Source organism: Phalacrocorax aristotelis, chromosome 8 (assembly GCF_949628215.1).
Source record: "Phalacrocorax aristotelis chromosome 8, bGulAri2.1, whole genome shotgun sequence".
NCBI classification, from domain to species: domain Eukaryota; kingdom Metazoa; phylum Chordata; class Aves; order Suliformes; family Phalacrocoracidae; genus Phalacrocorax; species Phalacrocorax aristotelis.
Genome location: NC_134283.1, coordinates 2094874 through 2118236, shown reverse-complemented (window position 1 = coordinate 2118236; position 23363 = coordinate 2094874). Strand labels below are relative to the sequence as shown.

The window sequence follows — 23363 nt, the reverse complement described above, 5'->3', positions numbered from 1 at the left end:
CCATCCGTGACCCCGGGGACACTCACACGGGGGTGTCGCGGGTGCCCTGCAGTAGCTGGGCCAGCTCCACGCGCTGGGGCGCACCGGGCTGCAGGTCGGTGGTGTGTTTGTCGAAGGTGTGCTCCACTGTCCCCCCCTTGCCCAGGTCCCTGCGGGGAGCAGAGGCTCAGTGTGTTGTGGGGGGGGGGGATGCAGGCAGGGCTGTCGTCCCCCCCCCCCAGCACCGTGCCGGTGGTACCTCTGGAAGGTCCAGGTGAGGCGGAGGGTGATGTCGGAGGAGCCGTTCTGCAGCTCGCGCCGCATCTGCTCCCGGCTCGGGGGGCTGATGCTCCAGAGCGAGCCCGAGCTGCCCTCGATGCGGGCCGTCACGATGTCCTCGTAGCCGTACAGCGTGATGAACTGCATGGCCACCTGGCACCGGGTGGCGGGGAGAGGCACAACTCAGCCCCCACCCATGAACACCCCCCCACCCTGGGGCACTCCTGGCTCTGCCAGCCCCCACCCCAGGCACCCAGGGGGATGGAGTGGGGAAGGGGGGGAGTTTGTGTGGGGGGAGGATTTACCGGCTGCCTTTCAAACTGGTTGGTGAGGGCTTCGTAGTCCTGGGGGGTGAAGGGCTGGATGGATTGCTGCTGGGCGCTCATGGTGAACAGAGGCTGTGGGGAGGGGACAGGCCACCCATCAGCTAGGCAGGGGACCCCGGCATCCGGGCTGGGCACCCCAGCACCCCCCCAATCCTCACCTCATACCCCCCCAACTTGAGGGTGACGGTGACGTCGATGGGGTGGTTCACAACACCCACCACGGAGCGCACCAGCGACATGAAGAGCAGTGGGAACCAGATAATGGCCACGAGGAAGAGGATGATGAGGCCCCCCATGCCGTACTTCACAATCTTCTTCTTCTTCTGCCCCTTGGGCTGGGGGTATTTCTGGTAGGGAGAGACAGTACATGGTGCCAGGTGGGCTTGGGGTGACCCCAAGCAAAAAGGGGCTTACTGGGGGGCCTTTCGCAGCACAGTGAGGCCGTACCTTCTCTGTCTCACGGCTGCACTTGATGATGAAGATGTTGGCGTAGATGTCCTCCACGCACATCCAGTTGGAGAGGGAGAGTGTGGTGTCTGTCCAGACCCAGTCCATGACGGCCCGCAGCTCCACCAGGAAGGGCACGAGGCGAAACCTGGGGGGAACACAGGGAGAGGGGGCTGGTACAGCACCCTCCGAGCGCCCGCGGGTCCGCGCGGCCCCGTGCCATACCCCTGGAAGAGGAAGAGGTTGAGGTGGTTGTATTTCTTGGTAAGGAAGTTGCCCAGGATGCGCGTGGGGTAGCCGCAGCGGATCTGGTAGGCTGACAACGAGAAGTAGATGCACTTCACAAAGTACCACAGCTGGGCCACCGTGTTGAGGCTGAACAACCTGCAGGAGGGAAGTGTCACCCCTCTGGCCACCTCCCTGGCCAGGCTCGGCCACCACGTGGGCTCGGGGACACAAAGGTGCCACCCTAGGACCAAGCCGTCCCCGTGGGATCGTCCTTGGGGGATGCTCGGTACCTTTCGGTGACGGCCGGCAGGATGAAGAACATCCAGAGGTGGATGCTGAAGACCAGGATGACCTGGAAGATGAGTTTGCCCAGCACGGTCTTGCGGAGGTAGAGCGCGCGGTCGATGACCATGGTGGTGAACTGGATGAGCAGCATGACCAGGAAGGCTTCTGGCACTTGGTCATCCGACAGCGAGGAGGTGATGTCAGCAGCTGCCGAGTGTTTCTGGGGATGCAGGAGAGGTCAGGATACGTCCCGGCCTGACCCCGTGGTGGGAGCTGGCCGGTTGGTGCCCTGTGGGAACGCCCTGCTCACCCCGAAGGCCCAGAAGCCGAAGATGATGATGATGAAGTCAACGACGTCAGCCAGGAACATGAAAGCGTAGACGTCGGTGGCCGCCCGGTGCTGGGTGTGCAGGATGTCCCAGAAGAACCGGTGCACCGGCCGGTACATGTTCTGCGCCCTGGAGGGGACAGGGGACAGAGGGGATGGGTGACTGGGGGGGCTGCACCCTGTATCCCCCCCCGCAGCCAGTGCCACGGGGCACTCACATGGTGAGGAAGAAGAGCTTGACCCGCAGCCCAAATGCCTTCAGCTTCTTCTGAGCGTGGCTTTGTTTTGCCTCTTCCTCCTCCTCTTCCTCCTCTTCCTCCTCCTCCTCCCCATCCCCTGCAACTGAGGCGCAGCATGGATCACAGCCTGGGGTCCTGCAGGGCCGTATCCTGCCCAGCCCCAGCACCCCTCCACCCCGGGGGACACCAGCCTCGCCCCTCGCCAGGGCACGAGGGCTGGAAACCGGTGCTCACCTTCCTCTGGAGCCGCCTCCGGCTGCTTCTTCCCCCGACGCTTCTTCCTCCTGAAGCGCAGCTGCGTGGCACCGGCCCCCTCTTCTTGCCCCACGGCATCGCCCTCTGGCTCCGGCCCCACGGCTGCACCCGGTGTCCCCGCCTCCGTCCCTTCTTTGCCCACCACCAGCGGCAGGGACGCTGCTTCCTCGCGCCTCTCCTCTTCCTCATCCTCCACCCGCTCCGCCTCCACCTTCTTCTTGGGGAAGGGGTTCTCCTCATGGTCCCACAGCCCATAGGACTGGGGAGAAGCACAGTCAGAGGGATGTCGTTCCTGTTGCCCCCAACCCACGCGCCTCGCCCCCCCATCGCACCCCAGAGACCCAACCAGCAACGGGTGCCGTGCGTAGAAACCAAGGCAAAGCCACCAAGCACCCACTGGGTGCTCTCCAGAGCCCCCATCACCCCCAGGAGCCCCTCCAGCTCCCGAGGACGCCCGCCCAGGCGATGCCCACGGTGGTGCCCATGCCCTGGAGCTCACCAGCAGCAGGGAGCGATGGAAGAAGAGCGCCAGGAGCTGGATGAGGTCGTACTTGATGTAGCGGTCAGTCTTCTCCAAGCCCAGGATGCGGGGTGGGAAGAAGGGCTTCCCTTCGTTGCGCACTAGCATGGCGTAGCCATTCCAGGGGAAGAACCCAAACTGGAAGAGGTATTTCACCACCACCATCACCTGCGGGGATGTTGGGGTCAGTGGGTGGCAGCCGGGGGCTGGGTGGCATCGTCCCTTCCCCGGCCACCCCCTGCCCACCTCGGTGAAGATGATGGCCGTCATCCAGAAGCGCTTGCTGGGCCGGGGGATGGAGAGCATGGCCCAGAGGAAGACGAGGATGGGCAGGAAGAGGGAGATGACGGAGGCGGTCACCATGTTGTTGAGGATGATGATGAAGTAGCAGAGCAGCTCGGAGTGGGCGGCCACGCAGCGGTACCCAGCCAGCAGCAGCTTCAGGAACCGGTTGTGGGACCGATAGAACTGCTCCGATTCTTCCAGCTCGGGGAAGTACAGCCGCCTGCGGGGTGTTGGGGGGGGTGAGCCACCCCCACTGCCCCCCCGGCCCCATCCCCACCATCCCCACATCCCCGTACCTGCTCAGGAGGAGCTCGCCAGCCGTCCGGCTGCGGTTCTGGGGCAGGGCCAGGAGCTCCCGAGACCCGGCCATCCGGGACCCCCACGTTGCCACCTGCTCCTGGCTGCCGGTGGGCAGCGGGCAGCCCACCGGGGCGGGGGCGGCTCCTCGCTGCCCGCTGGGGATGGCACGGGGACAGGGGTGAGCCCCCTGCCCACCAGCCCCTGCCTGCAGCGCTGCCGGCTGCCCCCTCGGGGGGTATCTATGCACCTGCCTGGAAGTGATGCCGTTTTGGGGGTCCGCACTCCTCACCCCCTGCAGGCTCGGCTCCTCGGGGGGCTCCTCCGGTGGCGGCAGGTAGAGCTCATCCAGGACCCCACGGTGCACATCCTCTCCCTGCAGTGGGCAGGGGGTCAGCGCCAGCGCAGGGCTGCCACCGCCCACCCCGTGCCCCGGTGTCCCCTCCCCGGGGCTCACCGTGGCCAGCCGGCGCGTGAGGACGTATCTCTCGAGGCGCAGGACGGTGGACATGTCGGCGTGCTCCCGGGTGCAGGTGTCCAGCCACTGCGTCAGCCCGTCCACCATGGCCCGGCACAGCACCCACAGGAACCGCAGGGTGTTCAGCGCCCGCTGCACCACGTTGCTGCGCTCTGCTGGAGCGAGGCAGGGGTGGGTGTCACTTCACACCCGCTCAGACCCACCCCCCCAGTACCTCCATATGCTGCGGTCTTGCCGCCCACCTACCAGAGCCTTCCTCCTCGCCTTCAGCCTCTTCGGGCACCTCCAATTCTTCCTCCCTCCCTCCGTTGTCCCCTGCAAGGGTCAGACACACACACACACACTGGGAACCCCATTGAGGCAATGCCCCATTATGGGATGCTGACCACTGCCAGGGCAAACAGTGGGTGCAGGACAGGGCTGTGTCCCACCCCGGCCCCCGCAGCCCCATTTTGGGGTGAGCCAGACCCACCTGCAGTGACCTCGGCACCGGGTGTCTCTGGCTGCTCCTGCTCCTGCTGCCGCAGCGCCGTCCTGGTGTTGGTCACCCAGGCTTGGTAGGCGAGCTGGAGCGGGGAGCGGGGCTGTCAGCACCCCATGGGCACCGCCAGACGCCCCTCCGGCCCCCCAACCACGCTCACCTGGAAGGCGCTCTGCCTGCTTGGCCGCGGCTCCTCCGGCACGGCCGCTGCCTCCTCCTCCTCCTCGCTGTCCGACTCAAAGAGGAAGTATTCCCCTGAATGCAGCACTGCCAGGGCAGCACGGGGAGGGGGGCGTCACAGCACAGCCAGCGCCAACGGCACGGGGTGTCGTGGCATGGCCGGTGCCTGGTGGCATGGCTCCCGGTGGCACGGCACAGCCACCACCTCCCCAGGTCTCTCTGCCTGACACGGCGGTGCCGGCGTGGTGCTGAGGACACTCGCGGGGATCTCCGTTGGGAACAAAGACAACTCCCACGTTCCCAAAGCACGGTCCCTGCGGTGCCGGCATTTGGAGGCGACCACTGCCGGTAACCCCAAACCCAGCCCGGCACCCCCAGTCCAACACCCCGTTAGCGTTGGGAAGCGGAGAAGCCCTGGTTAGTGCCCTGCAGCCCAGCACGGGGACGGGGGACATGCAGGGTGTCACCTTGCCGAAAGCACCGCTGCTGCCGCTCCCCGCGGGTGTTAGCAGTCCCCAGCGGAGGGACCTTGCCGAGGGGCTGCGCCCCGTTACGGCCCCGTGCCGGGGCAGTACCTGCGGCGTGGTCTAACCATGGCCGCCACCACCGCTCCCTCTGCTGGGAAGGGTCCGCCGGGCTGCCGGGCGCTGTGGAACAGCAGATTGGGGGGCTGAGGATGGCCACGCTCGGTGCACCCACCCCCGGTGCAGGGGCGAGCCGAGGGGGCAGGGAGGGGGGTTCACCGCAATGCTCCGTGGGGTTCCACCGGGACAGGCGTTGGCGATGGGTTGCGGTCACCCTGCTGTGCCCAGAGACGGGGTGGGGGGGACGGGAGGGACCCCCCAGCTCTCACCTGGCCTGGCCCCATCCTGCCCCTCGCTGGTGCCGCCGGGCAGCCGCTCCTGGTGGTACTTCTCCTGCTTGGCTCGGATCCGCTCCATCCTGCCAGGCAGAGGCTGCTGCAGAGCCCGCCCCCCAAAACCCCCCGGGGGCACCCCCATCCACCCCATGCACACAGGAGTGCCCCAAGGTGCTGGCGGCTGCAGGGGGAGGGGTCCCAGATGCCCCCCAAAACCCACTCACTGCCGCTTCAGCTGGGCCAGCGACTTCTTCTCCGCTTGCTGGTGGGAGCGTATGCTCTTCAGGATGCTGGCCTTGAACAGTGCGACGCCCCTGCAGGGAGATCAGGAGGGTGAGGGGGAAACCGGCACCCCAGCCCCCATGGAGACCCTCCAGGACCCCAGCCCCACCTGGAAGCCTGCAGGGCAGAGGCCTGGAGATCGAGCATGACGTGCAAAAAGTAATAGCTGAGGAAGACGCGGCGCTGGAGCAGGAGGAAGAAGAAGCAGATGCTGTCCCAGATGATGCCCGCCTCCTCCACGGGCAGCGAGCAGTCCTGGTCCTTGCCCATCTCCTTGGCTGGCAGGCAGAGATGCAGGCAGGTCAGGCAGCAGCCCAAACCTGCACCCTCAGACCCCCCAGGCCAGCAACTCACGGTCGTAGTAGCCCTTGACGGTGCAGACCAGGCTGAAGAGCTGGATCACCCAGCAGAAGTTGCTCTGCATCTGCTGCACGAAGACACAGGAGAGGAGCTGCGGGGAGAGAGGGCAGAGCGCGGGGTTTGCCTGGGGACTGCAAGAAGGGGACAAGGCTGCCACCCATCCTCTCCCCAGGGGATGCCCGGGGCGGGGGTGGCCCCAAGGAGCAGCCCAGGGGCCGTTGCATGGCCAGGGCCCCGCAGCCCTCACCGACAGCATGTTTTTGGAGATGATGACGGTGATGTTGTAGAGGATGAGGCAGTCCCAGAGCACCAGGCGAGCCCGTACTGGCTTGCGCAGCATGGCGGTGCCGAAGAGCAGGAGGTAGAAGCAGGCCAGCAGGTAGCCGAGGCCGAAGAGGCTGATGCGGGTGGCCCCGGTGATGAAGACCACCACCAGGACAAACCAGAAGAGGTAGCGGAAGACCACCACCTTTGCCATGTCCAGGTATGACCTGTGGGATGGGGCGCTCAGAGCAGGGTCCCCATCCCCTCTCAGCACCAGTGCCGCACCTGGGTTTGGGGTGCAGCAAGGTGCTACCCCGCGCCCCAACGAAACCAGCACGGTCCCAGACCCTGCCTCAACCTCGTCTTAGGGTACAAAGTGCCTTGTCTATGGGGTCCCGGTGCCCACAGGGGTCCTGCACCATCACCCGGGCTGTCCTGGACCACCGTATCTCCCCCGGGGGTCCCAGCACAGCCTTGGGGTGCTTCTGTCCTAGATGTGGGGGTACAATCCTAGTGGCAGGGGGTCCTGTTCCAGCCCAGCATGGAGGGGAGGGTCTCCCCAACCCAAAGGGGTCCCATCCCCATCCTAGGGAATCCCAGCCCAGCAGGTCCCACTGCCAGGGGGTCCCATCCTGTCCATACCCCAAGAGGCCCCATCCCGGAGTGGGGAGTCCCATCGCCATAGCCCCAGGTGCCCCCGCCCATGCCAGCCCCATGCCGCGGTGCCGCGTGGCGGCAGGCACCCACCGGCAGTGGATGAAGTTGGGCGTGGGGTTGCGGGGGTCCCGCGCCAGGTCGAGCCGGTCGCTGTTCTCGCCGGCCACCCTCAGCCACTCCTCGGTGCGCTCGGCCTCGAACACCCGCCACTGCTGGGCCGCGCACAGCAGCAGCAGGAAGTCGTCTGCGGGCACATGGCTCAGCCCGGGGTGGGGCAGGGCTCTGATAGGCCACGCCCCTCCCAGAAAAGGGTGTGGCACCCAACGATCCCCTCCCCAAAGGGGTGTGGCATTCCAGCCGCGCCTTCCCTGGGATGTGGGTTTCATTAAGCCCCCTGGGGGGCCGTGGTGGTCCCCAGACTCCTCCTCCTCATTGGGGTGTGGCTTTCATCAAGCCCCTCCCAAGGGCATGGCTCTCTGCAGACCCCTCCTTCTTCCCAAAAGGGGGCAGGACTCCAACTAAGCTCCTCCCAAAGGGGGAGGGCTCTTCCCCAGCTCCTCCTCCCAAAAGGGTGTGGCACATACCAAGCTCCGCCCTGAAGGGGTGTGGCTCTTTTAGCTCCTCCCACCTCCCTTCTGCTCAGCCTCCTGGGGGAGCAGGATGGGACCTCCATGGGTGGGGTTGGGGTACCCCACGGGCGGGGGCGTGCCAGGCACCCCGTGGGCAGGGGGCTGCCAGGGGCTGGAGTGGGGGGATAGGGCACCCTGTGGGCAGGGGGCTGCCAGGGGCTGAGGGGGTACTCACTGATGAGGTTGGTGGATTTGGGGGCCACAAAGAAGTCGGGCAGATAGAGCCACTTGATGAGCGCCGAGTTGATGGGGAGGGTCCGGCTCCAGCGCCACGGATAGTCTGGGGGGCGGTGGGCACACTCAATGCCGGCCCCCCGGCCCCTTACCCAGGGCAGGCAGCCTGCCCACGCCCAGACCTCCACCTCCCTGACCCCTGCGAAGGATGGGCGCCCCCCATAGCCCCCTGCCCCTTACCCAAGCAGAGGGCGGGCGGCATGCCCACGCACAGCAGGTACTGGTAGAGGAGGAAGATGACGAGGAAGAGGCAGTACTTGGGCCAGAGGCGGGCGATGGCCGCCCGCCGGCGCCGCGTTAGGATGACGACCAGCCAGCAGCCATGCAGGATCACCATGAAGTTCATCCGCTGCCCGATCACGTTCACCGTCATCAGGAAGCAGATCTGGGGAGGGGGGAGGGAACGCAGAGGCTCAACCCTGAGGTGCTGCAAACGGTGGGACCCCCCTCCGGAACCCGCTCCCCACCTCCAAGCCAAACTTGTAGTAGAAGTAGTTGAGAAAGTATTTGGCACAGCTGCCGAGGCCGTGGTCAAGGTGCTCGCGGGAGATGTCCTCGAAGATGGTCTCGGTGACGGGGGCCACCAGCTGGTGCTGCTTGCGGTAGTACTCCTGGCGCCGGTACACCACCGCCTCGAACACCAGCAGCAGCAGCACCAGGAGATGGTTCTGGGAGGGGTGAGGAGGTGCTCAGGACCACGGCACGCCACCAAGCATTCCCCGACGTGGTCCCCACGGACTGGGGGTGTCCCCGCACCCACCTGGATGTAGCCCAGGTTGGGGTAACCCTTGCGGATGCCGAACCAGTTGGCGGGGTCCACTGGGCTGTGGTACAGCGTGGAGTTGCCCAGCTCCTCCGGGCTCAGGTTGGTGCCGTTGAGCTGGGGCTGCAAAGGGGAGCATCACTGGGTGTCAGCACCCCTCGCCCCTGCCGCCAGACCCCACCTCCAGCCAGGGAATCCCTCCCGTGCCACCAGAAGCACCCCAAGATCCGGGCATCCCCCCGGCAAGGCCGCCCAGGCACCTGGGTGCAGTTGCTGGAGTACTCGCTGGGGTCGACAATCTTGAGCTGGTAGAGCATCTTGCAGACGATGATGATGCAGGTCCAGACGGTGGAGAGGCAGGAGGCCATGTGGCGGAAGCGGCAGTAGGGCAGGGCGAAGGCCCACAGCAGCACCAGCAAGAAGTTCATCAGCGATACCTGAGGCAGCAGCTGCGTCAGCATCCCGGGGTGCCCGGTTGAGCCCCCCCACCCCAGGGTCCTGGGGCTGGTACCTCCTGCAGGGCCACCCAGACGGTGTAGAGGGCCACCAGCTTGAGGACGTGGAGCTCCAGCAGGCGCCCCACAAAGACCTGCCCACGGGTCAGCATGTCCGAGAAGGTCCAGCCCAGCACGATCAGGCGCTCCAGCACCAGCCCCCATTTGGTGGGCACTGCGGGGACACGGACCGTCACAGATGCCCCACGAAGACACTATGGCTTGGAGAACACCCCAATCCACCCCGGTATCCTCCCAGGCTGTGAGGACACCCCAATCCATCCCTGCACTCCTCCAGCCCCTTCCTGGCTTGGAGGATGCCCCAATCCATTCCCATACCCTCCCAGACTTGGAGGACGCCCCAATCCATTCCCATACCCTCCCAGACTTGGAGGACACCCCAATCCATTCCCATACCCTCCCAGACTTGGAGGACACCCCAACCCATCCCTGCACCCGTCCAGCCCTTCCCTGGCTTGGAGGATGCCCCAATCCATCCCTGCATCTCCCTACTCCATCCCAGCTTAAAGGACACCCCAATGCATCCCAGCCCCTTCCCAGCACCCCATCCCTGCCCGGTACCCTGTGACGCGGTGTCGGAGTCGCCCATCCCAGCGCTCTCGGCGGCGGCCGCATCCCGCAGCAGCCGGCTCCCGTGCAGCTCCTCAGGCCTGCGAGGAGGAGAGCTCAGTGCGGGGACGGGGGATTCGGGGTGCAGGGGGGCTCACCCCAGCACGGGGCTCTACCTGGGCATGCGGCTGGTGGGTGGGGTGGCAGCAGGGACGTGCTCCAGGTCGGTGATGCGCATGAACGGACGGTGGAAATAATGGAGCTGGAGGATGCAGGCCAGGAGGAAGAAGCCCGGGATGAGGGTGCTGGAGAAGAGCTCGGAGACGCTGAACTGCTCCAGCCCCAGGTCGCCCAGCCTGGGCAGGGAGAGGAGGGTCAGCGCGGAGCCACATCCATCCCAGCACGGCGTCGAGCCAGCACACCGGGGTTCAACCCCAACCCCCCCCGCGCCTCAGTTTCCCCATGTGCAATGCATCCCTCGGCCATGCCCTGGTGCCGCCACGGGGCTGGCGGCGGCGGGGACCCCGCGGTGGGTCGGGGACACTCACTGCTCATCGGTGAGGCCTGTCAGGTTCCGCCAGTACATGGGAAAGTCCTCGAACTGGAAGGTGTAGATGGCGATGAGCACCAGCATGGTGTACGCCACCACCAGCCACCAGAAGCCCTTCAACACCTTGCGCCACAGGCTGTAGTACATCTGTGGGGACGGGGACGTCAGCGGGGCCACGCCGGGGATGGGGACGGGGATGGGGAGGGGTCCCTGGACCCCCCTACCTGGAAGAGGGTGAGGCAGAGGAGGAAGAGGAACATATAGACGATCTTGTAGACGACGAGGCGCCCGGCGAAGCTCACCACGATGAACATGCCCGCGCAGACGCAGATCCAGTATTTGGCATAGAAATCCCGCACCAGAACCCCCAGCGCCTTCAGCACGTCCCGCTGCCGGCTGGGCTCTGCAAGGCAGGGAGGGGGCTGCAGGCAGCTGGGTGAGGGGCACACATGTTCCCCCCTCCCTGGAAGCTGCCTGCCTCTAGGCACTCGCACCCCAGGGATGCTCAGCCTGGCGCAGGGTCCCTCCGAGTGGGTGACGCCAGGAGCCCTCACCCACGTCCGAGACGGTCACCTCCAGGAGCGGGGTGGCCGGGCACCTCCTCGTTAGCAGCTTCTCCTTAACGAACTGCCGCAGCAGCAGCCAGAAGGTGAGGGTGAGCAGGAGCTGCGGGGACAGGCAGTGAGTGGCAACAGCCGGATCCCAGCGGGGACAGGGACGGGGACACCGGGCTTACCTTGGCCCCCAGGTCCAAGCAGGGATATTTGGGGTGCACCAGTCCCAGCTGTGCGAGGCTCATGAAGCCGACGCGGGTGGGCAGCTCGGGCACCAGATCCATGCCCCAGACGTACTGCAGGCTGCAGAGGGCGATGCCGTAGAGGAGGAGGAAGGGCGAGCAGATCATGGCGAAGTGATGCCGGCTCCGCACCGTCCAGATGAGGCACGCCCAGAGCAGCAGCACGAAGGTCAGCCAGCTGTGGTAGGTGATGCTCCACACCTGCGGGCAGGCAGGATGCGCTCACTCACCCGGGCTCCATCTGGGAGGTGCCCCCGCTGTGCCCATCCCCTCCCCAGCCCCTTACCATCATGGCGATCAGGGCGCAGACATAGCTCTGGTTCATGATGACGTGGCCCAAGGTGTGCAGGGGCAGCCGCTCCGCCGGACGCCTCCTGCCTGGCCACGGGGAGGGGGACCGTGAGCTGCCCCCCCGGGCTGCAAGCAGGGCTTGGGGAGGGGTAGGCGGTGGGGGTGGGCTTACCCGGTTGCGGCAAGTTGCCCATGACGTGGATGGTGCAGTTCTCGGGGTCGCTGACTGGCTTCCCGGTGCTGGGGGACAGCATGGGCTGGGGGTGCAGAGAGGGCTCAGAGCTGACCCTGCAGCACCCCACACCCATTCCCCCCCAGCTTGGGCATCGCTTGGGGGGCACAGCCCCTGCCCCCAACCCACCTTGGCATCCTCAGCCACACCATCAGTGTCCTTGGGCCAGCTCTCCAGCTCTACCAGCTCCCTCCCTGGGCACCTCGCCGGCGGCTGTGCCGGTGCCATGGTTCTCTGCAAGAGGCAGAAGCCGGCTCAGGGCACCCCACTGCAGCCACCGGGGGAGCAGGATCATGCCCCGGCCCCCTGCTGAGGCACCCCCCAGCTGCAGGCACCCCACTGCCACCTGTCTCCCCTCCACCGGGCACCCCCGGTGCCTGGGCTGGGGTGGTCAGAGCAGCAGGGCTTGCCATGCATCGGCACGGGGTCTTGCAGCCCCTCACCCTGGCGTCCAGCCGGCGCAGCTTCACCAGGGTGGCCATGGTGTAGTAGAGCAGGAGCAGGATGCCGGGGTTGGCGTAGACGGGCCAAGGGTGGTCCGTGTTGAGTACCAGAGCGTTGGGCCGGGAGCAGTTGCGGTACAGGACAATGTCCTTGAAGCCGAACACCCTGTGGGGATGGAGCTGGTAGCATTATCACCCACCCGAGCCGGGACCCCCACTGCCAGCCAGGGTCCCGCCCCGGCACTGGCATGGCGCACGGCTTCACCGGGGACCCTCTGGCCGCCCTCCCCGGGGACCCGTTGCTGCTGGCAGTGGGATGGGGACCAAGCAGGGTGCCGGGCCGGGGTGGCACGGGGACCCACGGCACAGCCCCCTCCCAGGAACTCACCTTGCCCAGATGGTGGGGGGCGGGAAGACCCCCTGGACGAAGGGCGCCTGGTAGGCATAGAGGCAGAGGAGGTGGCCACCAGCATAGACGCCGACGAGGACGCAGAGGGTGTCGAAAGCCAGGCGGCTGGTGGGGAGGTGGCAGGCCCACCACGTGCACAGCCCCACGAAGAGCAGGTAGTAGATACTGGAGGAGGCGGAGGGCAGGGTGATCCCTGGGGAGCAGCGCCCCGTGGGCGGTCAGTGCGTGGCTGAGCATCCTCCGGCCATGCAGGCCCCGCCCGAGCATCCCCTCCCAGGACCGAGCATCCCCTCTGGCTGCACAGCCACCGAGATGCTCCCCCCCCAGCTCACGGCATGCCCCCCGTGTCCCATACCCACCAGCCAAGGCCAGCAGCAGGATGGCCAGGCCCTTCCCGGCCGCCCAGAGCAGCCAGTGAGCCGTCACCCGCAGCCTGGCGCTGAGTGGCTTGTCCCCGTCAGCCGTGCTGCCGTGCCACTCCACGTCATCCTCTTCCCCCTGCCAGGTGAGGAGAGTACGGCGTGAGCCTCGCGGCCCGACCCCAGGCAGCCCACCAGCTCCAGGCTGCTCCTGGCCGTGCCTCAGTTTCCCCACTTGAGGGAGAGCACGGGTGGACGGCCGGGGCGCCCTGCCCGGTGCGGTGCGGGCGCGCAGCCCGGCACCTGGCCGTGTTTATCTCATTAGCCGCTTGGAAAGCGCCTCCAAAAGGCTGCTGTTTTTCTTGGCGCCGGCACCCGGGTTCCCAATACTGAGCTTTTTTCCAGACTGCCTCCCGCGCTGGCCCCGCGCTCACAGCAAAGGCATTCGCATCGGCCGGTGCTCCGATTACCGCCTGGCCACAGCCGGAGCCGTGCAGGCGAGCGCCCGCCACAACAGCCCAGACCAGTGGGGAGCACCCCAAAAACGGGGCTGAGCCCCGAGGGGTGTTTGCTGAGCTAGGAGGTGCTGTCAGCTTGGGGTGTCTGCCTGGGCGACTCCGGTGCCACGAGCACAGCGTCCCAGTGCCCTGCTGGCAGCGCCAGGCAGGGCTGACATGGCACGGCACGGCACCCAGCCCTGCACCCTGCCAGCGAGCTCAAGCTGGGTACCAGCACCCCATGATTGCCCACCCCACTGCCCTTCCTAAGCCCAGGGGGTTTGGCGTGGGGGGGCTAGCGGAGCCTGGGGGCGCGGGCACCACGCTCCGATGCCATGGGGCCGGGCTGTTTGCCGGGATCCCTATGGCAACGCGGGAGCAAACACAGGCACTCCTCCGCGGCTGAGTCACCCCGGCCCCTACGAGGTGCCGTGACGATCCAGCCCTCCACCGCTGCCCACTCAGCCGGGTGGCCAAAACTGCCCCGAACTGGGTCCTCGGCCACTGGGGACGTCCCCATGCCAAGTCCCCGTGTCCCAGGCTACCCTCCCTGGGGAGGGGACGGCAGCCACCGTGTCCCAGGGGAGGCTGGCAGGGGCTTGGTGGGTGGGATGCTGCCGACGGCGCCCGGCTTGGCTCTCACGCGCTCAAGGGGCTCCAGGGACTCTGGTCTCCGGCCACGGGTGGCAGCGCTGGCCTTGGGGACAAGGCGGCGGCACAGGCACAGGCAGAGGGACGAGACCAGCAGGATCCCGACGTCGGGTGCCACGAGACGTACTGAGTTGGGGATGTCGCTCAAGTCCAGCCTGGAGGGGGAGAGCGGGACAGGAGAGGGCTCGGGGGTGCCCCCAGCCCCACTGTCAGCCCCCAGCCCCACACCGCTGGGGTACACTTACCTGGTGACACCGATGTGCCGGGCAAGGACCTCCCAGGTGCTGCCTGCGGGGAAGCAGGGAGGCACTGAGTTTGGAAGACCCAGAGCAGGCGGCTTTCCCATGGGGAGAGCACCCCACATCCATGGGGGCCCAGGATGGGGTCTGTGCTCAGTGCAGCGGCCATGAGCAGACACCCTGGCATGGCACAGCACACCCCCAGAGCTGGGCATGTGGCTGGGACCCCACAGAGCCTCAGCAGCACCCCAGCACCCAGGATGGGATCCCCGCACCCACATGTCACCATCTCGGGGTCCAGCCCTGGGACACCGTGGGGAGGGGGTGAAGCCAGGGAGAGTGCAGGTGCAGGAGGGCAAGGGCAGGCATGGGCACCCCCATGGCAGGCTGCCCTGGCACCCCATACTCACAGCTGGGCCCCAGCAGCTGGTCCAGGACGGGCAGCGTGTACAGGCATATTTGGAAAACAAAGTGTGCGAGGAGGAAGAGGATGCTGGTCCCCAGCAGAGTTTTAAGGAGGCAGCAAGTGGGACCTGTGAGACACGGGCACCCCGTTACCCATCGCTCAAGGTGACCCTGGGATGTGCCAGCATCCCCATTGGGGACCCAGCTCCCTTGGGAAGAGCTGGGAAGGGGTGCACTGCAGCTGTGCCTAGAGATGCCAGGGGTCCGCCGCCGGGATGTGGTTCCACCAGGGCCTTGCATGTCTCACCGCGCACTCAGCACAGCCTAACAGCACCCTTTCTGCTGCGTTGCTGGAGAAACTGAGGCACAGGGCAATGCAGGGAGCCGGCACCCTGGGACCATGCTCCCTCCCCTTGCCCCTGCAGCACCCTCCCACCTAGCTGACACCGTGCGCTTCCCATCCCCACCGCACCAGGGCCGGCATCGGGATGCAGCCCACCACGCCTATCCCAATCCCTGATGGAACATCATGCGGGGCGAGTGCTGGGGGTCCCCCGCACCGCGAGACCCATCAGACCTTCCACCAGCTGCAGCCGTGCCCCCCATCCCACCCAGCTCCCTGGGCCGCACGCCCATTTTCCTGGCCACAGGACAGGCAGCGAGCCCACCGCAGCTGCGCGCTGGCTGGGGGGCGGCTCTGGGCCAAAAACTCTCCCTCCGCTTGTTTTTTCCTGTCAACCTGCACGAAGGCTCTCGGCAGTGCCCAGGCTCTGGGGCCGTGTGAGCCCATGAAATATTCAGAGGGCAGAGCTTTTAGCTGCGGCCACGCCAGGCGCTGCCAGCTTGTGTTACAGCATGGTACGGAGGGCAGGGAGGCAGCAGGGCTATGGACACCCGGTGCCCACCGTGAAGGGGACACGTCCCGTGCACCCACCGTGGGTGATGCATCCCCTGCGCCCCCCCCTCCCGCCATGTCCCACCGCGGGGGACGTGTCCCACGTGCCCAGGCAGGGTGGAGGGGCTGCTCGTGGTCCATCTCTGCCCACCCTGCGGGCACAGCCCAGCCCTGAGGTTTCTGCTTAATGAGGCTGGGGCTCAAAACTGGCCATTTTGCAGCTGGAAGACTATTAATAGCCGCGCCGGGCTATAATTAACAGCGTGAGGCTGCCATGCGGAGCCACACTGCCCAGCCGGGGGGAAACCGCAGGGGAAGGAGGGCAGGTACCCGCTGGAGAGCGGCTGGCAGCCCCCACGCTGCCCCCAGCTCCCCCTGGGCCAGAGCTGCCTGCGTGCTGCCCACCATGCCCTGCCCGGTCCCCGCGCCCCGGGCTGAGCCCCTTACCTCCGGCCGAGCGCTGGGTGGGCCCCGGGAACCAGGGCAGGAGCAGCAGGAAGAGCAGGTACACCAGGGAGAGGACGTTGAAGCGGAAGAGGCAGGCTGGGGGCAGAGGTACAGGCAGGGTTAGCGCCGGGGATGTGGCACGGGGAGGGTGCCGCACCCCACCGGGCTCCTGGCTGCACCCCCTGCCCCGGGGAACCCTGCGGATGGCACCCTGACCTGCACGGCAAGGGATGCCCAAGCAGGAGGTGAGGCACACCCCAGAATGAGAGGCACCCGAAAATGAGGGGCAGTCCTGGACAGGGGCTCAAGCCCAGAGATGCCGGTGGGAAGAGAGGGCCATGGGCAGGAGCCCGGGCTGGGTCAGTCCCGGTGACCCGCACGGGTGGCGCAGCAAGGGGGACACACCAGTGGTCCCAGACACATGGGGAGCCAGGGGGATGAGAGCAATGAGCAAAATCTGCCACATTTCTACATCATTCCTGCAAGATCGTGCTGAGGTTTGCCGGGACCCTGAGGCCAAGCTGGGACCCCAACCCGTTGCCACCCCGGGGCTGGCACAGCCCCTCACCTGCACCCAGCTCTGCTCTGGGTGCACCACCAGCTTGCCACCTTCCCTCTCGCTTATTTTTAGGCCTAAATTACAGCTTGTTTGCAGGCGTGAAACCGTCGGAGGAGCTGGGCAGGGAGCGGGGCTGAGCCAGCACCCCGCGGAGCTGCCAACGGCAGGGACGGGGACCGCACGGCAGGGACATCCCGGGGCAGCTGCCACCATGGCTGGGGACACAGCGTTCCCATCAGCTGCATGCACACACCAGGGGAGCCGTGACAGACACCAGCACATGCACCGGTACGAGCTGGAACCAGCCCACGGGGCAGCCCTGCGGCCACCCAGCCATGGGGTCACAGTGATGGGCACGGCCACTGCGAGACACCTGCCAAATCAGCGCCCGGCCAGAGGATAAGGGAGCCATGGTGGGGCTGCACAGCACGGTGGCTTTGCTTTTTCACTGCGACCTTACTCCAGGCAGTCCCAGGGCATCCCTCCGTGTCGTCCCCTGCAAACCAGAGGGACATGTCCCTGTGCCCCGCCCCCAGCAGGCTGGGGGGACCCCGCTCTGGGTAGGGGCGATCCCTCTGGGGCAGCCTGGGGAGGGGATGGCCACAGGGAACTGGGGCTGGGGACCCCGGCTCTGCGTGGCCGGGGCAGCAACCTGCCGCCCTTGGCACCCCACTTGGGAAGGGGGCAAGCTAGTGGGGGCCAGGAGGGTAGCCCCAGGCCCCGTGGGGCTGGGCGGGGGGCGGGAGGCATGCTCAGCACCACCAGCACGGCACGGCCCTTCCTGTGTTTACGAGGTTTCAATGGGATGGCGCATCCTGGGGCGACAGATGGGGCGGCCAGGGGGTAACCCAGTGCAGCCCCCTGTGCACAGCCTGGCACCCCGGGGACGGTGGGTGCTCCTCGGAGGGTGCGGGGGTGGCAGGAGGAGAGGCACCCAGGAACGCACCCGACAGCCTGGGGCACGTCCCACGCAGCACCCATCAGGGCTACAGCCAGTCCCCAGGCCCACAGCAGGGTCCCCAGCTGCCTCCCTCCCCCGGGGCACGTGGGCAGCCTCCGAGCACGGGCGGGGGGCTCAGAGAGCCCAGGGTGGGGGGAACCAGCACTGCCATCCCGCCAGCCGCCTCTTCACAGTGACCCCAGGACGCGTCACCTCCCCGCACACTGCTGAGGGTTGCTGGCTACGTTTCGGCAAACCATGATCTCATGGAGCAAATATTCCCCTTCCTGCGCCAGCGGCAACTGGGCTGAGAGGAGCCTTCCCAGCCTGGGGGCGAGCCACCACTCCGGCTTACGTGGGAGCCAGCCAGCCCCCCATCGGCCACCGGCGCCCCCCATCCCAGCACTGACCCCGTTTCCCACCCTGCGCCAGGGTGGTGGGTGTCTTTTGGGTGAACCAGCCCCAGCGTGAGCCCCCGTCCCAGCCGCGGCCACCCCGCGGGTGCTGCCGGCACAGAAGGGACTGGCTGTGCCGGAGCCCTGCCGGCATCGCCTGGGCTGGGGTCTGCCCGATTGTTGCGGGGAGGACAGGGGTTGTGGGCACTGTGGGGCGACCCACAGCCATTGCTGGGCACCGGGGGGCACATACATGCCGCAGGGACCACACGTGCCCGAAGCAACAGTGTGACCCACGTAATTTATGCCACCAGCACCATGGGACCCTCTGGCCAGTGGCTGCCCTGGCTTGAGGCATCACCAGCAAAGCTCTCAGCAGGGTGGTCAGGGCTCGCTGGCTTCAACCAGCTTTTAAGGGCTGGAGTGTAAAAGAAGGGGAAAAAAATGCTGATAGCATGCCAGGCAGGGAGCAGCCCCCCCGGCACGACGCAGCCCACTTTGGGAGCACCCAGGGTGCCCGGCTTTGCACCCACGCCTCCTTAGCAGGGCTGGCTGCACTGGGGCACGCCGCGCCGACAGTACGTGGGTGCTCCATCCTGCAGTCAGAGGAAACCGGTTCTCCACCACGCTGATGGCAGGAAAAGCGCTGGCGTGGGGAGATAAACCAGTTTGACATGTGGGGAGAGCAGCCCTGCAGCAAAAGCTGCCTTCCCGCACCCATCTTCCCTGTGGGGAGGCGGGTGGGTGGGTGGGTGCAGCACCCACTGTCCCCTTCCCCGTTCAAGCAGCACCCATCGCCCACGATGCCCCGCGGTTTCGCCTCTGCTGCACACATGGGGCAGGAGCCGGCTCGTGCTGAGCAAACCCCCTTGTAACCCCAGCAAAGTTATCTGCGATCTGCACCCCAAACCACCCCCTTCCCCAGCCCCGTGACCCCGGGGAGCTGGGAGCAGCAGACTCAGCTCCCATGCTGCCAGGGAGTTCACCACCACCGCGGCCGGCGCTGGCAGCCAGCAGCACTTGAAATATTAACGATGTTAATGTGCTGGGAGGAGGATAAATTGCAGCGCTGGGGAGCTGGGCGAGATGTGCTGGGTTTCCTTCATGCCAGCCTTCGATATCCCCTGAGACGTCCCCATGGAAGGGGAAGGGGGTCATCGGGGACCCCAGGGGAAGGCAGGCACCTGGTGGCAAGGGTGGGGACAGTCAGGGAGAGCCGGCACTGGGGTCTCACCCGTTGCAATCGGGCCGGGGAAGCATGGGAAAGGCGGCTGCGGGAGAGGGTCGGGGTCTGGTGCAGCCCCCTCCCAGCAAACCACCATCCCGTGCCCAGCTGGCTCCCAGGGATGGATCCATACCCAACTGCATGGGGAAAGGGGGCTCCCCGGACCCCACTGGCAATGGGGGACCCCACGCACCGGCCCTGCAGCACCATCGGTGCCCTGTGCCCATGCACAGCCCATACCCCGACTGGCACCGGCACAGCCGCTGCCTCTGCGGGGACCTGCGGCCGCTCAGGATTCATTAGCAGAGCTCTTTAATTCCCTGCCTGCCCTGCTCTTTTCACACAGGCCCGTTACCTGCTGCCAGAGCCAGGCAGCTCTGCCAAGCCGCTTCCCCCCAGCCGGGTCCTGCCTCCCAGCTAACAGCCCCCAGCTGGGGTCTCCTCAGCCTGGGGGACCCAGACAGTGTCCCCCGGGTGTTGCTTTACACCAGGACGCTGCACTCTGCACCCACCGGCTGCAAATGAGAGGCAGGCTAATGAACCCCAGTCACAGAGGCTTTCCCCATCCCAAAATCCAGTCAGCCCCAAAGCGGCGAGCCCCTGGGCCGGCAGAGCCAGCCGCCGGCGCTTTCCCAGCCCCAGCCCCAGCTCCTCTTTCCGGGACGAGGGAGCAGCCCCCGCCAGTTCACCCACCATATCCTGTTTTTGTGGAAAGTTAATCCCACTCGTGCCAGCGCCGAGACAGCGGCCAGCCCCGCTCCCCGGGGGATGCTGCGGGAGCTGCCCCGGGAGGGCACCGGGCTGGGTGCCAGCGGGTGCCGTGGCTGCTGGCCTGGGAAACCCCAGCAGCCAGCCTGCGGCGCCTGCAGGGGGACACGGAACACGGCGGCTTTGGGGACGGGTGCTCGCTGTCACCCCAGTGCCTGGGGACACCCCCTTTCCCCGGCACCCACAGCCGCAGGGCTGCAGTCCCTACACTGGGCACACACCAGGGCTGGGACAGCCCATGCCAAGGGGCCGGAGCAGCCCTGGGGGACCCCAGCGCTGCGGGCTCAGTACCGGGATGCCCACGCACATCTCCAGCTTGCACACCTGCCTGCGCACGAGGACCCACGTTCCCATCGCACGGGGACATTCCCAGATCCACCATATGATTTCCCACACGCAGCTCGGGGCCGTGATGGTGTCTGCCATACGGCAGTGCCAAGCAGCGTCCGAACAGCCCCCCAGCGGGCACCCCAGGACTCTGCTGCAACCGGGGTGCGGAGGAGACAAAGGGTTAAACCTGGCCGTGCCCCGGGCTTTGCAAACAAGAGCCATAAAAGCCCCCTACAAACCCAGCCTGCAGCAACCCCCTCCCCAGGACCCAGAGCTGCTCCCCAGCCAGCGGGGCGAGCCCCAGGGGCAGCCTGGGGACCCACTGCGTGCCCAGGGAGCCCCCACAGCATCACCCACCTCCATGGGGCCCTGCGGGGGTTTTGCAAAAGGCTGAGTCCCGGGGAGGTGGGCACCCTTGGCCCAGCACCTCCCATCCCCCTGTGCGCCTGGGGAGGAAACTGGAGTTATTGCTCTTGGAGGCCGCGGTGGCTTTTTTTTTTTTTTCCTCCTCTTTTTTTATTTCCCTTCACTTTATAAAAAGCACCTGACCGCAGGAGGCAGCTGGCTGCAGCCCACACGCCTGCCAGCACCCAGCCAGGCACCAGCCCCCTGCGGCACCCAGGGCCGGCCGGGACCCCCAATGACCCCCCCGGCACCCCACCACCTCCTGGCTGGGCGGGGGGGCTCAGCCAGGGGGGGCCGTGTCCTCACCTCACCCTGGGTCAGGTGCTCTGATTTGGGGGGCACCACAGCCCCAGGGAGGGGGTGGCTACCGCCCTCACCCATCATTTCTGCCCCAGCACCATGGAGTTGTGCTGGAGCTGGGAGCCAGGACCATCACCCAGCCCGGGGGTCCCGGTGGGGGAAAGAGGCAGCCCCGCACCGCGGTCATCCGATGTGTGGGATGTGCACTGGTGGGAAGGCACGGCGGGCTGTGCCCCCCGCACCCCAGCATCCCCGCCAGGCAGGATAGAGCCGAGGCAGCTCCCTATGCCGGGTGGGGATACGGCCCGTGGCATGGCTGGGAGCTGCACCGTAGGGGTCTGTGCCCCTGCCAGACCGTGGGAAGCAGGGGGCTGCCCCGAGCCATGCCGTGGGGCCTGGCTGCTGCGCCTCCACCCACCCCGAGCTGGCTGAGAGCCGCAAGCAAACATCCTCCGGACGTTTGGGAAGAGCCTAATTGCCGGGGAAGGAAGGGCCACAGGCGAGTTGTGCTCTGGGGCTTTTCCTTTCCGCCGCCCCCCCCCACCCCGAGGTGCAGCAGGATGAGCCACGTCCCCCCGTGCCTCAGTTTCCCCCCCCAGTGTGGGTGTGAGGTCCCAGGACCCCCGGGACCCCGCTGAATCACCCACACGGCTATTTTAACAAGCAGCTGGAGCAGGAGGGAGCTGCTCTCCCAGGACAGCCCCTGCCCAAGCGGGAGCCCCAAATTTAAACAAGCCACCTACAAGCTCACCCGTGGAGGCGGGAGTGGGGGGAACACCAACGCCACCAGCGCCACCAGCTGTGGGAGGCGGCGGGTCCCTGACACCACATCCCGTGCCGGAGCGGGGCAAGCAAGCCTTGGCACGATTCGGGGCCAAATCAGCATATATTGGGGCAAAAGGGCCCCACATGCGAGGCCGCGCCCAAAGGCCACGTGTCACCCCATGCACCCATGGGACATGCCCGGCAGATCCCGCGCCCCGGAGCGGCGGCTGCCGCCCCACCAGCCAGGGAGGCCTCGTGCAAGTGGCCACCTTCCCTTCCCAGCTCCGTTCTTAGGCAGGGTTATAATTAACCTCCTCACATCCTGCACGATCCACTGAGTCACTCCTCGAGCAAACGAGAGCAAATAAAGAGAAGCTTTTTCAACAGTCACCAACTTCCTCTGCCAGTGAGGCTCGCACCGTACCGCCAGCACGGCCAGCACCGTGCACCCCAGCCCGGCTCCCTGAAATGCAGCCGGGACAGGGGCTGCTCAGCTAAGACACGGCTCCGGCCGGGTGCGTGTCCCCCTCTCCAAGTGATGCTACCCCAAAAGTCACGCCACCGCTCACCCGGGGCTGCAGACCCCCGGCACGGGCGGCGTGAGCCCGCCACCGGCGGCAGCCGGACCCTGCCTGTGCCCGGGCACAAGGAGCCCGTTGAACAATCCTGTTTACGGAGAGGTTTTTCCTTTGCATCTACGTAAAGGTAAACGGAGCGTCCCCGAATGGGCTCCCCCAAGCAGCCGGGGTTCAAAGAGCCAATTCTTGTTCTGCGCGTCCCAGGACGCGGGTATTTTCCAGGCCGGTAGCCAGCCGGTTGCCTCGGTGGGTGGTGCATCTACCTTCAAAGGCCAGCGTTGCTTAAGACAAGCTGGGAGCAGCTTCAGAGCCACGGCCCTGCAGAGGCTGCTGCAGCCAAGGTGGGTGCTCCCGCTCCCCGCTGCGGCACCGCGACGGTACCCAAACACGGAGCCGGGATGGGTGCCAGCTGTCCCCCCGAACATCACCCATCCCACCTGCCCCCCGAGCATCGCCTGACCCAGCTGCCCCCCCCCCCGAGCATCCCCAGCAGCTGGGCTGTCCTGGCACCCTCTTTGCCCCCCCCCCACACCTTGCAAGAGGCAGAGGAGCAAGTGGGGTGACACGGGGGTGCCTGAATCGGGACGGTTTCAGCCCCAACCGGTGCCCGGTGTTGGGGGTGTGGGTGCCCGCTGGCTGCATCCGTGGTGGGGGGACACGCAGACACACAAACGCACGACACGCACACCCGGAGCGCTGCCCCCACACCCGGCTCAGAGAAGTTACAGCATTTCCCGAGAGTGGGCTAGGTCCCGCGTGGGGGGCTGGGGGGGGGGGGCGGCGCGTGCAGGGTGGTCCCCCGTGGGGCTGGGGCCGTGCAGTGTCGTCCCGCGTCGGGTTGGGGAGGGGGTCCCGCCTCCCCCGGTGCCACCGACGGTTCCTCCCAGGGTGAAAATCACCGCGACCCTGTTCACGCGCGGGGGAGCACAGCGCACCCCCGCACCCCCCGCCCCTCCCCGCACTCACCGGCGAGCAGGGCGAGCGGCAGCAGCAGCCAGTAGAGCCCCGCACACAGCACCCGCCGCTCCATCCCCTCGGGCGGCGGCCCATGCCCCGCCGAGCCGCGCCGTCCCGTTCCGCCCCGCCGGGGCTGGGCAGGCCCCGCTGGCCGGTCCCGCAGCGCAGGGAACGGACGCGTTTTCTTCCCCCCCCCTTCTCCGCCACC

The 23363-nt window shown here is 66.9% G+C and overlaps 1 protein-coding gene across 1 annotated transcript in view; it reads right to left on the bottom strand.

The window, feature by feature from the left end:
• Positions 1 to 23363, bottom strand: part of PIEZO1 (piezo type mechanosensitive ion channel component 1 (Er blood group)) — a 24744-nt gene extending 1381 nt beyond the window's left edge. Inside the window, exons 1-48 of the mRNA XM_075101168.1 lie at positions 23165 to 23363; positions 15934 to 16029; positions 14597 to 14719; positions 14193 to 14235; positions 13940 to 14102; positions 12800 to 12938; positions 12420 to 12633; positions 12032 to 12197; positions 11718 to 11822; positions 11529 to 11613; positions 11352 to 11443; positions 11006 to 11266; positions 10824 to 10935; positions 10494 to 10672; positions 10268 to 10416; positions 9896 to 10075; positions 9732 to 9820; positions 9167 to 9324; positions 8916 to 9092; positions 8653 to 8778; positions 8360 to 8560; positions 8073 to 8277; positions 7834 to 7938; positions 7120 to 7273; positions 6356 to 6599; positions 6103 to 6199; positions 5858 to 6026; positions 5691 to 5780; positions 5461 to 5549; positions 5183 to 5254; positions 4588 to 4694; positions 4419 to 4512; positions 4193 to 4261; positions 3926 to 4101; positions 3723 to 3844; positions 3468 to 3626; positions 3133 to 3391; positions 2866 to 3054; positions 2346 to 2625; positions 2091 to 2214; positions 1855 to 2002; positions 1550 to 1764; positions 1257 to 1415; positions 1032 to 1179; positions 743 to 931; positions 564 to 656; positions 239 to 411; positions 27 to 149 (exon numbers count right to left, since the gene is read on the bottom strand). Coding sequence (XP_074957269.1) covers positions 27 to 149; positions 239 to 411; positions 564 to 656; positions 743 to 931; positions 1032 to 1179; positions 1257 to 1415; positions 1550 to 1764; positions 1855 to 2002; positions 2091 to 2214; positions 2346 to 2625; positions 2866 to 3054; positions 3133 to 3391; positions 3468 to 3626; positions 3723 to 3844; positions 3926 to 4101; positions 4193 to 4261; positions 4419 to 4512; positions 4588 to 4694; positions 5183 to 5254; positions 5461 to 5549; positions 5691 to 5780; positions 5858 to 6026; positions 6103 to 6199; positions 6356 to 6599; positions 7120 to 7273; positions 7834 to 7938; positions 8073 to 8277; positions 8360 to 8560; positions 8653 to 8778; positions 8916 to 9092; positions 9167 to 9324; positions 9732 to 9820; positions 9896 to 10075; positions 10268 to 10416; positions 10494 to 10672; positions 10824 to 10935; positions 11006 to 11266; positions 11352 to 11443; positions 11529 to 11613; positions 11718 to 11822; positions 12032 to 12197; positions 12420 to 12633; positions 12800 to 12938; positions 13940 to 14102; positions 14193 to 14235; positions 14597 to 14719; positions 15934 to 16029; positions 23165 to 23228 — 6974 coding nt within the window. The 5' untranslated portion in view covers positions 23229 to 23363. The remainder of the gene's footprint in view (positions 1 to 26; positions 150 to 238; positions 412 to 563; positions 657 to 742; positions 932 to 1031; positions 1180 to 1256; positions 1416 to 1549; positions 1765 to 1854; positions 2003 to 2090; positions 2215 to 2345; positions 2626 to 2865; positions 3055 to 3132; positions 3392 to 3467; positions 3627 to 3722; positions 3845 to 3925; positions 4102 to 4192; positions 4262 to 4418; positions 4513 to 4587; positions 4695 to 5182; positions 5255 to 5460; positions 5550 to 5690; positions 5781 to 5857; positions 6027 to 6102; positions 6200 to 6355; positions 6600 to 7119; positions 7274 to 7833; positions 7939 to 8072; positions 8278 to 8359; positions 8561 to 8652; positions 8779 to 8915; positions 9093 to 9166; positions 9325 to 9731; positions 9821 to 9895; positions 10076 to 10267; positions 10417 to 10493; positions 10673 to 10823; positions 10936 to 11005; positions 11267 to 11351; positions 11444 to 11528; positions 11614 to 11717; positions 11823 to 12031; positions 12198 to 12419; positions 12634 to 12799; positions 12939 to 13939; positions 14103 to 14192; positions 14236 to 14596; positions 14720 to 15933; positions 16030 to 23164) is intronic.